Source organism: Lygodium microphyllum, chromosome 9 (genome assembly GCF_053477565.2).
Source record: "Lygodium microphyllum isolate KBCC chromosome 9, Lygodium_microphyllum_v1.1.10, whole genome shotgun sequence".
NCBI lineage: Eukaryota > Viridiplantae > Streptophyta > Polypodiopsida > Schizaeales > Lygodiaceae > Lygodium > Lygodium microphyllum.
In genome coordinates, this window is record NC_141143.1 from 24,947,401 (window position 1) to 24,965,838 (window position 18,438).

General features: G+C 43.4%; 1 protein-coding gene across 3 annotated transcripts in view; it reads left to right on the plus strand.

Moving 5' to 3' along the window:
- LOC148030878 (uncharacterized) overlaps positions 1–18,438 on the plus strand; it is a 66,425-nt gene that overhangs the window by 12,738 nt on the left and 35,249 nt on the right. For 2 of the 3 annotated variants that reach the window (XM_087684415.1, XM_087684413.1), the window contains exons 3-4: positions 10,887–11,300; positions 13,182–13,286. In XM_087684415.1, the coding sequence (XP_087540541.1) occupies positions 10,887–11,300; positions 13,182–13,286 (519 nt within the window). The remainder of the gene's footprint in view (positions 1–10,886; positions 11,301–13,181; positions 13,287–18,438) is intronic. The other variant, XM_087684414.1, reaches the window with a different exon arrangement.

Consider the following 18,438-nt stretch of genomic DNA (forward strand, 5'->3'; position numbering starts at 1 on the left):
AGTCTCTGCTTCGCGCAGTGACTGGGATAACAAGTTGATGACAGCCTTGTGGGCTTACCTCACAGCCTACAAAATGGCTATAGGCTAGACGCCTTTTAGGTTGACCTATGGAATTGAAGCAATTCTACCTGTAGAGTTCTTTGTTCCTAGCCTAAGGATCGCGCTTCACGAACGATGGGAAGGGAAGGAAGCATGGACGAAATGTCTAATACTCGAACACCTCTCGAAAACTTGCCTTCTAGCTACCCATGCGCTCATATGCGAGAAAGCTAGTTTGACAAGCATGTCAAGCAATGTGACTTTGAACAAGGCGACTTAGTGCTCCTGTACTCCATTAAGCGGCATAAACAGAAAATGAAGTTTAAAGATCTAGGGCCCTTCAAGGTTCGTGCCATCAGCCGAACCGGTAATGTCGAACTCGAGACTTTGGAAGGCGAGGGCGTAGGCTTCTTCAATGGCAGTCGCATTAAGAAGTATTATCCTCTCACGCATCCTTTGCACGAATCACCAATGTTAGAACCGCCGGTCAAAGTATGGGTAGCCATAATCACCGAGATTGACGATGAAGATAAGGAAACCGTAGAACCTGCCTACCTTTGCATCACGATCACTGCTAAGTAAACATGCACCGTCAACGCCTTGATCGATGAGGGAGCAGACTTCAATGTCTTAACCCACGATCATTGGACCCATATTGACAAACCACAACTACAGCCCACTATTGCCAAACTGAGCCCACATGGGGGATGATCTTCTAGGGACATGCAGGGCCACAGTTTCTATTGAGTGTGAGAACATACCAATGACATTTTATGTGTTGCCGAATGCTGAAAATGTAGGCACCGAATCGCTATTGGGTTGAACCTTTAAAAAGCAAGCTCATTGCAATGTTGATTATGATTCGCAGCGTATCCACTTAGCCATTGGCAATGTCCGTATAGTGGCGGCTTTTAGCAAGGGTTGCGCGACTCCCACTAGACCCGCAACGCCACCGGTAGACACGCATTCAACCAAGTCCAAGGAGGAGGGTTGTAATTTGTTATACCCTCCCAAGCCTGTATGCCAGCAATCTGCTGAAGCCAAGGTCAATGCCCATGAACCCTAGTTAAGGTGGGTACCTAAACGTCAGAGCCTGTTGCTGAAAGGCAATCGGCCATGCCTTTGCAAGGCTAACAACACAACCTCAAAACCTAGGAGGCCAAAACAAAGCTACAGACAACGACGTGTGGTCAAGCCGTGATGGGTTTCTAAGACCCTATTGCAAGCGCAATGTTATTATGAGGGTAATGCCTGGATATGGATCCCTAAGTCTAAAACAGCCAAGAGCACTGATCAAATGCCACCCTCACACGTAACCATATCCAACCATACAACGTGTCAAGGCCTAACGTTGCAGAAGCCTCGAGACACCAAGCCCATTGACTTACAACTGATTATGCCCATGAAGACCAACCAGGTCTACCGGCCCAAATCTCAGCTTGCTACTCTCGAACCAGTCCCATGCAACTTAACCAAGACTCAGGAGGTCGTATCCGCAAGTAGTGGTGTCCCATTCGCAGTCCAGTTGTCCCGGCCCGTTGGGCAAGGGACCCAGCTGCAATCTTAGGAACAACCGAGCCCGCAACTATCTGCTGCCAAACTCTCTAGTTTTGTCAAACCTCAACCACCCGCAGGCCTTAGGCCCTCCTGTGAGCGGAAATCATTCTTGACACTGGTCACAGATCTAGCCGAAGACACAGGGGATAACGCCATTGCTTGCCTCAGACGCTTAGATGCCACATTCATGTCGTTGGCTTTGAGCTATGACCACTTGGACTTGGACCTGTTGCAAGAGCCCTTTGCGATAGAAGTTCGTACAATGCCTTGTTCATGGGACACACTCGAATTTGCATTCGTCAAAGCATCCCACTCAGCTGTGCAAAGTTGCTCTGCACCAAGAAATTTACAGAGCAAGCCATCAAAGAGCGTCTCATTACGTCGTACGATAAGCGAGCCTTTTCTACTCTCACTGACCGAGAAGTCGAGGAGTTGAAACAACTTGCTGTAACCGAATCCCTATTCTTACGGAACTGGTACGCTCTTTGATTGCAATGGGAATACAAAGGATGCCAAATGATGACCAACGCTGAGCAGCGACGCACCATCAAGAGATCGGAATATGACCCAACTTATATCGCCCCAACTTTGTATAGGGTGTTAACAACTATTCATGACTGACCCTTAGAAGAGCACATCAAAGGACACCCTTACCTTGATCGCCTCTTGACAGAAGAAAAGTTACATATTGCTAGCCGTATCGATTCCGGTGACGTCCTGACAAATGTCTTTACTTACATCACACACGTAGGTAGCCGACCCTTCGATCTGGGCCGCGACGCTTAGTTGGAGTACAATCCAGACTTCTATGCTTGGCTTATGCGAAAGTAAACACTCAACCCGTACGCTGAATGCCGTGGGCCCGCTAGCCTTCAATCCTAGGAAGGATTCTCCCCGAATTCGGAAGGGGAGGGGATAAGGTGAGTGAGTTAAATCGAAACCAATCAAAATCAAGCAAACACATAAACACATAAGAAAAAACACATTGCTATGAAAACCTTAGTCGACATCTAAACACAGGAAGGAAAGAAACACGTTAATTTACGATTTAGGAAAAATGTCACAAAAATGTTGAAATAAAGAAAAGTCTGAAAGGAAAGTTTATGTTGGAGCTTAAATGTTTTTATTCAACAAATACGAAGCCTTTCTTTTCGGCAAATAACTCTTTTGGAAGCACTAATGAAAATGATCGTTCATGATAGGAACGAAAGATGTCGCAGTAAGATCGCGCTCACCGACTTCCTTTCACGAAGGAGAGGACGTAGTACGGCATTAGCTTAGAAAACCGTGCTTATAATTAGCTGAAATTCTACAGCATCCACAACCTTGAGAAGGTGGTAGCCAAGGAGGAGGCCACAAGGAGAGTAGTGGAACAGTGTAACCTCTTGAAGTACCTAGAGAAGTTTGCGCAGGAGCCCAACCACACGAAGTGTGTGGAATTTTTGAGAATGTACAACCCTGATCAAGAATGCGGAACGGTGACTGTGGGAAGAGGAGACAATGCTCGACAGGTGCAGGTGCCATTGAATCAGGCCTTGGTGGAGAAGGCACTGGGATTGGAGCCTAAGGTGGAGAAGAAACATAAGAGAGATGTGTATGCTATGCTAAAGATGAAGAGGGAGGATGTTTTGACAAATGACGGCATCATCATACAGGATATCCCCGATGCTGAGATCCGCATGCAGGCAAAATTGGTGCACTCACTTTTCTCCAGCTAGCGCTATAACTCCCTCATGCACCGAATGAGTGTACCTATGTTGGAGAATGTGGCAGCCCACACCTTGGATGAGGTGGACTGGAACGGCTACATGCGCAAGACTATAGACCAAGCAACCAAAGCACTAGCCTTAGGTAGCTGACAGTCATGCGGAGAATCCCTAGCCTCTAAAAATATGGAGAGGAAGAAACCTTCCTCGAAAGCCTTTTTCATCGGGTATGGAAGTGTACTGACAGCCATCATCCAGGAGGCTGTAAAAGAAGCCCAACAAGGAAACGAAGGAGCGGATGAGACTCCAGATAGGTCGCTGACCCACCAAGGGAAAGAGCCATTGAGCGACAGGACAGAAACCGAGACAGAGAAGGAGGATCAGGAGGCTCAATCCGGAAGAAAAAAACAAAGAAGCCTACTAAAAAGACAGCTCGGAAGAAGAAACGGAATGAGGGTAGGAAGAAGGAAAAAGATCTAGAGAGAGCCAAAAGGGAATCCCTAAGAGAGGCTGCGGAGAGGAAGAAGAAGGAGAAGGAAGAAGATGAAAAGCTGGCAGAAGAATCAATGAAAACAGAGGAAGAGAGAGAAAGAAGAGTTGTGGAAAAGAAGGCGGAGTTGAGGAGAAAGGAGGAAGATATGGCCGAAGCAACTCGCCGGTCCATAGAACAACAAAGCCAACTCGATGGCCTAGGGGCTTTAAGTCTGCCCAGGGATGACAGACCTGGCTCAAGCGCTCATGTACCTGAAGTCATGCTGCCCGTGGTCATCGAAGGCAAGGATAAGGCTCCCATACATCCCATCCCGTCCCTCTTGGTGCCCGCCAGCGAAGCAACCATTGTTACTCCAAGCATCCCGACCAGCACCGATGTAAACAGTTTTGTGACCTGGATGCAATATTTCATTAATAAAGAACTAGCATAAGAAAAGAGTGTGGAGACTATGGCCACCGGGCAGAAAAGGCTGGCCATTGATGCCGAGTCTAGGCAAGATCTGAAACGCCAAAAAATAGAAGCTTCAACCACCCCAATCCCTACTACTATGACGCCACCAACAAACTATGATGAATATGTTGTTGAATTGCTCTCTCATTTAGAGAAGGCAAGGGAGGAAAGAAAGATAGCGGTGGCCGAGTTGGAAGCGGAAAAGGAGTCGGTGGCAGCCTTCCAGCTCGAAAAGATGAGGCAAATGGCTATGTAACAAAAGGAAATCCTTGATTTGAAACGAGAACTAAATGCCAAAGATGAAAAGGAGCAAAGCTGGCGGCAACAACTCGTAGATGAAAATCAAGAGCTAGTAAGAATGCAGAGAGAGTATAAGTTTCTAATCATACAACATGAGGATCTGGTAGCAAAAATAGGTTGGATCGAACGGGGCATGAAAGAATTTGCCGCAAGGGAAGAAGGAAGGAAGCAGGAAGAGGAACAACACCACAGAGAAATGGAAACCATGACCGAAAAGCTGAGTCTTGAAAGAGAGGAGCAGGAGAGAATGAGCAGGGAATTGGAAGACCAGGAGCAGAGATCCATGGCCCTGGTACAAAGACAAGGAGAAGGTATTGAGGATATGAAAAAGAGAGCCGAAGAGTGGGCATGCCAAAATGAACGAAGAGTGAAGACCTTGGCGCGTCGCCTGGCTCTCGTGGAAAAAGAGAAAGTCCTAGCAGAAAGCAGAGCAGAGGCAGCCCAAGTGGGTTTCGATACTCAAAACGAGTCTTCCTGAATACCCTGATGGATGCCACTCACGCGGAGGAAGGGGAGTCCTTGGAGGTGGTAAAGAAGAAGCTGAGCATAGCACACAGAGCTCTGCGAGCAGGGTTATACATGCCCCCCCAACCCGTTGCAGTTGGGCTGAGCCTTGATGAACAATGTAGGTATCTGTTGTTGGCCGGCCTAACCCCCCAGGATATTGATGCTCTGGGGTTTGTAGAGGAGGTACAACAGGAAGATTGCCCAGGAAGTGAAGCTGAATTGCAATTTGACATGGGCAGATTTGAAGAAGAAGTGATCCCACAACCCCCTTCACCCCATTCTGAAGAGCAGCGGCAGCCAACAGACACATCTGTGGAAAGAAAAACCACCTTGAGGGAGAAGAGAAGGAAAATGGTAGAAGAAGCCAGACAAAGATTGAGGGCTAACCCTATGGCACAGTCGTCTGTACCCCTTCTGCCATGCCCAAATGTCTTGCCGGCCAGTTTCCATGCGGAGCTCCCAGTCTGGGAGAGATAAGAAAAAGAGAAACAACCTTTCAACTTCAGCTTTCTCATCCCCAATGCCCTGCGCAGAGTTCTTTCCCCTAAAATAGTAGATGAGGTGATCAACGTTGGAAGTTGGCTAAGCCAACAATGGCTGAAAGAAAGAGAGAAGAATCCCACCCTCTGGGGCATCGAGGATTCAGAGTATTGGCAAAATAAGGTTTTTGAAGTGCCTCGGTCCGTGCTCAGATACCAGTGCCAGCCACTGTGGCGGAGACGCATCTACGATGACAATGTGTTCTCATGGATGGCTTTTTGTAATACCCTCCCTTCTGAGAGAAACAACCCCACCTTCACGGCGTATCCTCGTAGGGTAGGAGTAGACTTTGATGCAAACACCCATGGCCGTTACGACTTCCCCGTCATATATAACCCCTGTACTACCACCTTAGCCCAAGTCCTCACTTTCACCTCCGACAGCCTAGATGCCATCGTGACCCGCTTTATTGTTGACTTCTCCTCTTGTCCCGATCTCGCCTTCATTACCATATGCAACTATCTTAGGCTATTAAAAATCTTACTTAGGCAGGACCCCACCCTGGCAGAACGTGGTCTCCCCCCACTCTTTTTTGACCCTAACGCCATTGATAGCTGCGCGATGACCTGCCTAATGATGCGAGTCAGCCTTCTACCTTTCTTCTGCCTCGCTATTCTTGAGGATATGAGTGATAGCCAATTTACCCGCTGTAATCACCTATTCCTCTCCACCACCTCTCTCCAGGTCCAGTTGAACTTTAAGGGTTTCATGCAGAGCTGGAAATTTTTGAGTCACTCCATGAAATCCCCCTTACCATCACCTTTGATTACGAGAACTAGCAATTAGCTACTGCCCAAATCTTGTACCTCAGCAAGGTTTAAAAAGAAAAGAAAAAAAGAAAAGCAAACAACTCACAATGAAATGAGCCCGCGACATGTCCAAACGCAAGTCACGGCACATAGCTCACAGTCACTGCACCTAGGGGTCCTCAAGTTAGGCACGTCCGGTGGCCTCGGTCGGCCGGCCCCGTTCCTAAACCCCTAACCCTTTTTGCCTCCCCACTTCACGCTTAGGGCACCCCCAAGGGTAGGACATACCTTAGGAGATAACACTCGTCTATGGTTAGACCTGTCAACCTAAGCTATACACGCCGCACCTCCCTTTGCACGAATAGGGTCCTCAAGTGTGGGACATCACTCAGGCTTACCTAGGGTTAGACCCAACTCCCTGTTCCACCAGCACGAGCATAGAGCACCGCACGGCGAGGTAGACACTCCCCTCAGGTTGGCTAGGTCAGAGGTAGCCATTAGAGCTCACTTGGAACGCTTGAAACAATAAGCGGTCCGTGGGTCTTGGCGGTCGAGCGAGAGCTCCCACAGCTATGTTGGATATGGGCTGTCTACACTATTATTTGGGGATTTTATTCACCCAAAATCAGCAAGGTATCGTCATGTCACAGCCACAGTATGTGGATAAGTTGTTACATAGGTTTAATATGCAAGATTGCAAACCTATGTGCACTCCTATGGAGCCAGGCTTAAAGCTGTCTATGCATGATGGTGAAGAGATGTCTGATGTTGCAATTTACTGCTAGGCTGTTGGCTATCTTATTTATCTTTGCAACACAAACCTTGACATTCAGTATGCAATATCTCAGGTGAGCAGGTATATGCATAGCCCACGGACCATACATTGGCAAGTTGTTAAAGGGATTCTTAGATACTTGTAAGGTACTCAGTCACATGTATTATATTTCCTAGCAAACGTTGGAAAATGATAGCTAGCTATGGAGGAGAGAAAAGAGAAACAATGAGAGTGTGTTGAAGCAAAAGTGTAGAGTGTACTTGTTGAATTGAAAGAATGAGAATAAAAGGTACAAGATAGGTCTAAGATAGATCTAGCTTTAACTCAACTAGAGTTAATTGACTCTAACTCTAACTCTAAGAGTGGTGACACAACTTATAACTTTAGTTTTGTTCACACTAAGAACTGAAAAAGAACTAAAGACTAAAACATTGGGCACTATCCATAGAATTGGCAAATTTTAACATATGGGATGCTTGTAAAGCTTGTTAACTTGGGAAGCAACACTGTATCCCATTGCCTCAATAGTCTACACATAGAGCTAAGGTATCTCTTAGATTGATTCATGTTGATCTTTGTGGGCCGACACCCAACGCTACCTTTAATGGAGCACTATATTTCTTTTTGATTGTGGATGATCATTCTAGATACATGTGGGTGTACATTCTTAAGCATAAGTTCGATGCCTTTACATAATTTTTTGCTTAGGTGCTACTGGAACATAATTAGACTGGTCATCATGCAGGATGCATGAGGAGTGATAGTGGGGGTGAGTTCACCTCCCACGAGTTTTTTGAGTTTCTACAAAAGCATGGCATCTCAATCTAGCTTACCTCTACTAACTCCCCTTTGTAGAATGGAGTCGTAGAGCATAAGAACCGGACCATCATAAACATGGTACACTCTATATTGTTCGCAGTAGAGCTCCCTGATGAGCACCTTTGGATTGAGGTATTTAACACTTCGGTGTACATTCTCAATTGGTGATTGATTGCGACTGTTCCTTAGAGGACTTTGTACGAGGCATTTTTTGATTGTCGGCATGTAGTTTGCCACTTAAGGGTCTTTGGGAATTGTACCTATATGCACATCTATTGATCTATGATAGGGAAATTGCTTTGGTTGATCCATACTAGGCCAGATTTAGCTTTACTTAGTTAGTTTGCTTAGTCAGTATCACCGTACCTAGGATGTCACATTGGATTGCATGTTTTTGTCTTTTGAGATATTTGTGGTATAGCTATTTTTATGGACCAACTTATGATTCTGGTTTATGTTTCTAAGGGTACATTGACTCTGATTGTGCAAGAGATCTTAACATTGAGCGTTTCCATGGTGGCTATCTCTTTATTTTGGGCACGACAACCATCTCATGGGCTAGTGATGGTGGCGGCCTTGTATAGTTGAGGCTGAGTATAGGGCTCTTTTTGATGGTACCATGAAGGCTTTCCACTTGAGGAGCTTACTGGTGGTACTTTAGTTTCCATGTGACTCTCCTACCATTGTCTACTGTGACAACTAGAGTGCCATTGCCCTTGTAGATAATTCGATCATTACACCATGGACGCGACATGTGGGGGTCCAATTCCACTTCACGAGAGAGTAGGTTGAGCTAGGCACCATCCACCTAGAGTTTGTGCCTTATATGCTACAAGCACATGTAGGGAACCATATCTCATAAGCAAAGAGAAAAGAGTGTGTTCAAGCTAGAAAGCTATAAAACAATGTACTTGCTACCTTTAAATCAATCAAGTTTCCTTCATGCTATCATGGTCTCATTCTTGTTTTTCTTCTTTCCCCCATAGCTTACTGTTCTTTTCTTGTTCAACCATGTTTTGTAACATACGGTTAATGACTTTCCCAATATATATGGCCTTATTTTTTGGAGTCTAAATCAGAGGCATCTTCTAACTTTTGTGAGTGAAAGGTGTTTGTGGATAAACAAACTATCTTCAAGGTTCAAGAAGTTCGTGACGAGGAGATAAGTTCACCTCAAAGGAGTGTGAAGAAATACCCTAATGTTGAAACATAAATGAAAGCATACAACAGAGAATAAAGTCAACAAAACACATGTAGGGTTAGGATAACTCAAAGACAATGAACACAGTGAAAGATTTGAATAAATGATTGAATATTGAATATACAATTCTCATGTAGCAAAGAAACCATGTAGGGAATGAAAACTATAACCCGAACTCTCATGTCTAGAGAACCAAGGAAGAGGTAATAAGTAGGAGAGTGTCTTGTACTTCTATCAAATCCCAAAATGCAACAAGGCAGCCTCCAAGATATGTGACAATAGCAAATGCAACAAGGGTGATGTCGGCGGATTAGTATCGGACAAGCAAAGGAGAGAGAAAACTGCAAATGCAATAGGCTAATGATAATATGGCAGGCTAACAACAACAAAAACTCACGTATGATAATGTGGCAAGCTGATGGCAATAACAACGCAGGTATGATGATGTGGCAATCCGACAGCAGCCATAGATCACAAGTGCAACAATAGCGGGTCACTAGTTGTAGACGATGCAACGGATGCAGTAAATGGAACAAAAATGGTGGTGTACTGAAGCATCGGCCAATTGACCACCTTGATCAATATGTCTACAAAATTGTGTAATTGCTCCTAGTTTGAGCTCACATTATGGGACACTTTGGTGTTTTGGCTGAAGGTGGGGAATCCATGGTCATGTATGCTATTGTAGAGGCATTGTTGATAGGACGAGAGACCATTGTGACTACTTTCTGTTTTCAGGGCTAGTACGCTTGACATCAATGTTAGGTTCTTTTGAAGGCACCTTGGTGGGGGCTTGATCATCCACTACTTGGGTATCCATGGTCCATTTTGATGGTCATTGTTTTATTTACCATGATGAGTCATTATCATTGTATATTGTATTGTACTAGATCACTTATGATCTAAGAGAGGGTGTTAGCATATTAGTCATCTCACTTGTGATCTGAGAGAGGTGTTAGTCATCTCATGTGTGAGTCTGGATTTATTTCAGTGGGCTATTTGTATTTTATGCTAGGCAGGCTGCCTATTTTTGGCCACTAGTTTGTTTATGACTGACTGGCATTTATGTTGGCCAACTGATTGAGTTGGGTCTTATTTTTTAATCTGGTGGACCTGTGCATGATTATGGCCTATCAATCAAGTAGCTGCTACAAAAGTACAGTGAGCTAACAGTACGGAGACATCTTATGGGTTCAGCACTGAGAATCTTAACAAGAGCCAGGGTCACAATTATTATATCATGAGTATAGTCCTGTGAAAGCCATAACTAGAGTGCTGTTGGCTGTCCCATATTAGGCTGGGAGAGTGTTCTTCTCCTAATTGGAGGGTGTAAACAATCCTTGTGATGATGGCATGAGGGAAGTGTTTGGGTTTCAGGAAAGTGTTTGCCTTGTATTATAGAACGATACATATTAGGGATACTAATGCAGGCTGTTAATATGCCATAAGAATGAGCACAACTGCTCATTTTAACATATGTGGTCTTGTTGCTGTACTTGGCCTCCTCTGTTTCTCGATCTGGAAATGGGGCAGGTATCAGATTTGCACATATTTTGAAAGCTCATCTATAATGTGTTTTATGAAGTAAATCTTTGTGTAAAGTGGCACTGCCTTTGTGTGAAGCTTTAATCTCTTGCTGTCTAATAGTCATGTTTTTAGTCAGAATTGATCAACATTACTGATATTGTCTTTTGGAATATGGTATGCTGAAGTCCTGATGTTGTATTATATTCTCCAAATGGTACTGTAGGTTCTAACTTTGGAGCAGTTTAGTCACCTTGGATTCTTTATATTCTTTGGAGACCTAGATTTTGTGCCAGTTCCTCTCAGCCAAGCTGTCCCCTTTTTTTCCTATTCTGATGCTGAGAAGCCATCTTATTCTGTCCCTCTGCAACAAGCGCATGATTGGTTAATGAAGCATTTTTGTGCTGCCCTGGATCAGTTTAAAGAAAGTCTTTCAAAAAAAGACACTGGACCTGATCTTTGTGATTCTGCAATGGTTGTTGACGGTAGCACTTGCTACTTATCAAATCAGCACAATTTTGTTTCTACTGGGCCTATTGTGCATAATTGCTGTTCTTGTGAGAAATTGACATTCATTGAAGGAGTAACAAAGGGTTCAATTCTAAAAGAGGATCATCACATCAATGCTGGTAGTGTCAAGGTGAGCAATGCACTAGATTCTTTACTCCATGTTCATTTTATTGTCCCCTTCTGTTTTGGATATAAAATTCTTTAATACAGAAAATCAATTATGTCTAATAAAAATACAACTTGTCCATCTCTTTTCATGTCTGTCTTCACTCTGTCATCTTGTTTTGTGTGTTTCTAAGGATGTTTGATTAGGGAATGCTTACTGTACAACACACAGATATCACTTATATAGCTCCACTTTCTTTATCTCCTTTACCTGCTTTTGTGCATGTATCCTGCAAATGTGTGTGCTAATGTCAACGAAGAACATGGGTGGAACAGAACTGGTTGTGTGCGTGTGAATAGTTTTGGGCTTTAGGCACGTGTTTTTGTCTACCACAAGGCTTTGCTTGTGAACAGGTCTTGCATCTGACCATGGCAAGATGACCTTGACCAGAGCTATATGTCAGTAGGAGTCTGCATCAAGAACTTGAGAGAAAGAGGATCTGCTGTATACAAAAGTAATGACAGACATGTGAATATCTAATTGGCTGACAGCTAGCACATGGGGTTTTCAAGCTAGTAAATGCATCTCAGTCAACCTTGGAGAGGGGTTTGTGTGCACTATCCCTTACATATGTGGCAAAGAGACTTCTTCAGTAATTCTGTTCCAGTGCAGCAACTTGAGATCTCTGCAGATTTGAGTGCAGTAGTCAGCTGCAGTTAACTTGGTTAGTTATATGCTGCTGCAGCAAACTCTGGTCTCTAGAGATCAACTCCAATAGTTAGTCAGTAACTGCGAAAGATGTGGGACTGGTTCGCAGAGGTGGTAGTCATTTGTATGATCTGCATTGTATTGCAGAGTTTAGAGTGATTGGAAAGGTTTCAGTCACTTGTAGAGCTCGTTGAGACTTAAATAGTCTGCAGTGACTTGTAGAGCTTGTAATGACTTATGGAGTTTGCAGTTAATCACAGAATTTACAGTCACGACTTTGATGGCGGAGGTTAGTATCACTTCAGTTGTCTGTTTCACTTAATCATAGCAAAGTCAAACTTACTGAGACCCTGTAGAAGTTTGGCAAAAGTAAAAGCTCAAAAGATTGTGTGTCGTACAAAGCATGTGGTTCTTTTGAGATTTTGAAATGGAGCTAGGCATACTCTCTCTCCAACGCACCCAATGCTGCATATGCTCTTGCTAGTTGAGCCTACGATGTCCCTCTCCAAGAAAACTGTGGCCTTTTGAAAGTAACTCCCAAGTATGCACACTGTCTGATAAACTCCATTGGCTCTCCATCAAAAGTATAGTGATACTTGGATCTCATCACCCAAACGGCTGAGGTGTTGAATAGTAGAACTTTGCTTTTCTTCAAGTTTCTCCCTAAGGTCTTTATCTCTCTAGAAAGCTAATAGTGCATCCAAATGTCTCTCTGTCGCTGGAGTGAGTCTGCTATAAGCACAATGTCATCTACACAAAGCAATATTGGTATCAGCACCCCAATTAGACAGGTTCTAGTCCCTCTGCCTCTATTAATACTATCTATATACATAAACCTCCGTTTCTTTGCTACTCTGCCATGACTCCTCTATTTCTCTTGTAATTAATATAATTACACATTACCCAAAAAAAAAAACAGAGAGAAGCTTATGTTAAATGTCTAGATTGAGGCCAAAAGGTTATTGTAATTGTGATGATAATCATGAAGTGAATCATAGGGGAGGTCAAGTTCTTGTACTTTTCAAAATTTTTGCTTGCTGTTCTCATCCTTATGGGAATGACAACTCTTATGATCCAGCCATTTTGTTTCACACATGGTTCTTAGTATCTCCTATGCACTTTTATGTATATCATGCTATTTTTCCTACACTAGTTTCAATTGTTCTCATATTATTACTCTCTTGTATGCTGATGCAGGTGGTAAATTGCCATGATTCTGCCATATACATCTTGGCACCTGCAAAATATATCTCTATCTATGGATGCTCCGACTCCATTATAGTTCTTGGAGCTGTAGGAAAGGTCAATTTGGTTTAACAGAATCTTTTGTTTCTCTAGCAGCATTTTTTGAAGTTAAGTGAGGTCTTCGTTTTGGGCTGAACATCATTGACATTTTAGGTTTTTGTTGTGTTTAGTGGATACATGATTGATGCTATTGCATGTTCCTTAGCAAACCACTTCTAAAAACAAGTATGACTCCTCTATAATATATCATGCCTATTTGTAGTCATGTGTTATTGCTTTCTTTTATATATGGTGTTGATTATGCTTCTTTTAGCCAAGATGAGTTCACAAAAAGGCCATCAAAGCTCCATGACATGAAGATCTAGTTAGGAAAAAGTGTATGTCCATACAAGTGGTAGTTGTATGGCCAAGAAGCACAATGTCTTGGTTGTGAGAGGGGCAAGAAGGAAAATTTTGGTCCTGATTTTGGGCCTTGAGGAGACCAAGGTGATTATGTTTAGCACCACACAAGCTTGGGTAACCCAAGTGGGGCATTAGGTGATCCTTTGAGGGGATGTGGTTGAGTATGATAGATCTTGTATATATTTGGGAGTCATATTTACTAGACCTACATTTTCATTGTAATATGCAATAGCTGCTAGGTTGGACAGAGATCGTACAATCCGTGGAGCACTTGTTTGGAAGCATGCATACATTTAGTTCTGAGTACCTTGGACCAAAGTGTGTTTGGATAGAGATCGTACAATCCTTGGAGCACTCGTGTGGAAGCATGCATACATTTAGTTCCGAGTACCTTGGATCAAAGTGTGGTTGTTTGATAAATTGGTTACCTCGGCCTAGTTATATGGATTCTGATATGGGGTCCAAGTCTTTGTAAAAAGACTTGGAAGAGTAGAAAGAGGCCATTAGTGATGATGATTGGTTGCATAATAAGGAGCAAACCATCAATATCTTTCATGTACATTAAAGTGACATAATGGGGAAACTCTAGAAAGCTATGACCATCTTGTATATTCAATTATACAGGCATGTGTCAGAGTGCAGTGAATGTGGAAGCATATGTTCGTACTAAAAGGACATGAACACAGAGAAGAGGGAGAAAGAAAGAGATAGTAAAACACAGAAAATTTGTAGTGAATGAACGCTGAAATGAAGAAGGTAGATATGTACAAGGGTTGTTAAGTGGATCTCCATTGGATGATCTCTCTCCACCTGAAAAGATAAGCGAAAATGACCTCAGCTAACCAGCCTATAAATAGGTAATAAATAATACATAAAAATGATCAGGTTGGCCGGTTAAAAAGTGATCGACTGTGGAAAAAATTGGTCACAACAACAAAATAATCGTAATAATTGCTGTGCAAATAATGTGCTTGCCAGGTGGCAGCCTACCGGATTGCCCAAAACTACTGGAAGTGACATGGTGATTGCATGGGACTCTTTGATCTGATCCAAGAAATGCGTAACTATAACTGTGTGAGATCTGCTCGGCTTGTACGTTAGACTTCATTTGCGTCATTGTTTATAGTTGATTACATAACACATTTTGAGTTGGATAGTTGACAAGAGGCTCTTCAGTATCCTCAATGGTGAGAGGCCATGGAGAAGGAGCTAGAAAGTATTGATTGAAAAGAGACTTGGACTTTGATGGATGGTTCGAGTCACAAAAAAAGTTATTGGGATGAAGTGGATATCTGGGACTAAGCTAAAGGTTGATGGGACTTCAGATAAGTACAAGGCTTGCCTTGTCATGCAAGGGTTTGACAAAAGCAAAGTATTGACTATGAAGAGACCTTTGCTTCTGTTGTGCGGTTGATATATTTCATTTGTTGGTTGTACTAGCCGCTCACCATGGTTGGCCGATCTATTAGATGGATGTCAAAAGTGCTTTTCTGAACGGTTATTTGGAGTAGGAAGTCCATATGGAGCAGTCACTCGGATTTTCTTCTACTGACTGGAAAGACAAGGTCTTTTGCTTGTAGAAAGCTCTTTATGATTTGAAGTAAGCACCATGGTCTTGGTTCTAGAGGATGAATGAGTTCTTTCAAACTCATGGATATAATTTGTGGAGGCTTAGCTTTGTGCAAGGTACATGAACGACACAGAAGTGATTCATAATATCTCAAACATCTTCTCAAGATCCCACAATGTCTTACCCAGCTTCTCCATCCTTGGAGGCCTTGAGGAGGCATTATGGACTCAGCGAGGAAGATGACACCCCACCTTCATCTTCACCTCCACCTTCTTTTTTTCCTCTCGTTCCAGATTTCAGTCTCATGATAGAGGAGTTTGAAGAGTACTTGCGTATCATGTATAGATGACCTTACACCCCTCCTACTAGCTTTGTTGCTACATCCGGACCGGTTGGTGAGATTGATCATCTCTCCGATCATTAAATACATACGACATTTGGGACAAGTAGCGACCCATCTTCTTCATTTCAGCTAGGCCCAGTGTCAAGTTCGTACAACCACTTTGAATCATATGAATCAAAACCCTCTCTTGTTTTTTCTTTGGTATGTAGGATCTAGATGATTTTCAGTATGTAAACTTCAATACAGGGGCTCTTGAAGCATGCATGCTTCATCAGGTATATATACATCTTCTGTTTCATTTGAGCATGTAAACCACTCTTCTCAAATTCTTCCCATCCCACACTCTGTTGGGAATAAAGGGCCATTGTGCCTTTTATATGTGCACGGGTGTGAACACACCCTTAGCACATTGTACTTTCATACATATATGTATCTAAAACCTAAAGTGGTACTCTTGTCATTGTATCGAAAAACGTGTTCACTCTCTACTCTGCTCACTCGCACTCTCTCTGTCTTCCTCATTGCGCGTAAGGTCCGTCTACCTCGATCTCTGTGCCTAACCTTGCCCTACAAACTGGTATCAGAGCGTAAGGTGCTACAGACGGTCGTTAGGCTGAGGCAGAAGACCAGCGTGGTGACGAGAGCTCAAAGGCGAGCAGGAGAGTCACAGGTGTAAGCTACAGGCAGTGACAGTCGACTGCAGCAGGCGTGGACCAAGCGTGCGAAGGGCTGTAGCGCTGACGAACGAGGAGGTTGCTGCTGCGTGACCAGTTGAGTTGCGCGATAGGCGATAGGGAACAACGACCAGGCGAGAGGGCACGCGGGCACCAAACAGCCACGCCAGCGACGAGGCGTCACGGGACGGCAGTCACGGACGGAGAATAGGCGCCGTGTCCAGCGAGCATTACATCACACGGCTAATGGGTCCGTTGACCCGTAATATTTTTTTTCTTTCCCAAAATTCAACCTTTTTTTTTCTGATAATTGCTTCACCCACTGACTGGGTTTTGTGCGCGTAAGCACAAGACTTCAGATCTGTGCAAAATTGGCTTAGAAATGTGGGGCTTTTCTCGAATTTGGGGATCTCAACATAGAATTGGACAATCTGACTCAGAAATTGCAAAGTTGGTGCACATTTGCTTGGGAATTTTGGGGCTTTTCACATTTTCAGTGAAATTCTTTCAATTTCACTGAAATTAGTGCACGGAGAACTTGGAAAATTTGGGGATTTGTCCAGATTTCATGCGCGCAAGATGCAAAAGTGATATTTGTCTCAGAAATTGCAGGAATTTGTGACATTTTGTCCCCGACATTTGGGGCTTTAGCGATTTCTTGACATTGAGGCACATTGGACCCCGTGCAATTTGGGGCTTTTGCAATTTGGGCAAAATTTGTGCAGCATTTGGTCATTTTATGTACATGTAGGTTGAATTCCGTGCAATTTGGACATCAACACTTGGTAAAATTTGGGGGTTTTGCTGAAATTGCTTTATTTTGGCAAAATTGGACAGTTCTATGCATGACAGGAAATACAGATGTGTGTTTGACGATTTCGAGCACAAAATTTTGGGGCTTTTGACCATTCGTGTCAAATTTTATGCCCGTGGGTACATGTACAACAGAAATTGCCGCTGAAATTTTGGGATTTCTCATGTAATGTGATGCACATGCCCTTTGGAACAGCTGTAATCAGTTGGATAATGCTGTAGCACTTGGTTTGGTGCGTCTGAAAACTGAATTACAGATCTGAAATCTGTACTTCTGCGTGGTCATTTATTGCTGATTGGTACTTGTTTGTACCTTGGTCACTTGGGTGACAATTTGGGCCTGCATTTACTGGTTTTTTTGGTCACGTTTGAGCTAAAAACCATGGCTGGCAGCAATGATAGCAGTAATTTGATGCATATAAAGAAGCTTGAAGGCGCACATAATTTTGCAGTGTGGCAAAAACAATGCTACAATATCCTGTTACAAAAGAAGCGGGCAAAGCTGATCAAAACTAAAGGGGCAAAGCCTGCGGACATGGATTAGGACGATTGGGATGAGTTGAATGAGCTGGCACGCTCAACCATAGAGCTATCGATTTTTGATGCCTTGCTCTTCAACATTGAAGGTTTGGATTCTGCATATGCTATATGGACTAGACTGGAAGAACTGTATGCACAGAAGAGTGTTGCAAGTAAAGTGTATTGGCTGAAAAAGTTTATGGATTTGCGTATGAAAGAAGGTACAACAATGTCTACTCACTTGAGTGAGTTTAACTCCATTTTCAGCCAGTCGGTTGCCTTGAAGTTCATGATTGATGAGGAATTTAAGGCTACTTTCTTGCTTTGCACTCTACTAGAGAGTTGGGATACATTCAAGATTGCTATGAGCAATTCTAATGTGATCCTTTTGTATGCTGATGTAGAGAGTGCTCTACTTATGGAAGAGATGAATCGGCAGAACAATGCATCTAGTAAGTCTTCCAGTGCTTTGCATACTAGGGGCAGATCACAGCAAAAGGGTAAATATGATGGCAAGGGACGCAGTAAATCACGTGGCAAAGATGTTGAATGCCATCATTGTGGCAAGAAGGGTCACTTTAAACGTGACTGCTACAAATGGAAGAAAGAGAAAGGAAAAGACAAGAAGACAGATGATTGCAAGAAAGAGAAGAAGGACAGTCAGCCTAAGAAGAGCCGTGTAAAAATTGAAGAGGTGAATGTAGTCACTCATGACAGTGACAGTGGGAGTGATGTACTCTTTGTCTCTTCACATTTTGGTGCACATGCTCTACTTGCAGATACATAGGATGTCAGATGACATATATACCTGGATTCTTGATTCAGGTGCTTCCTTTCATGTCACCCCTCATCGTGAGTGGTTTTCCGTCTATACAGGAGGTCGACATG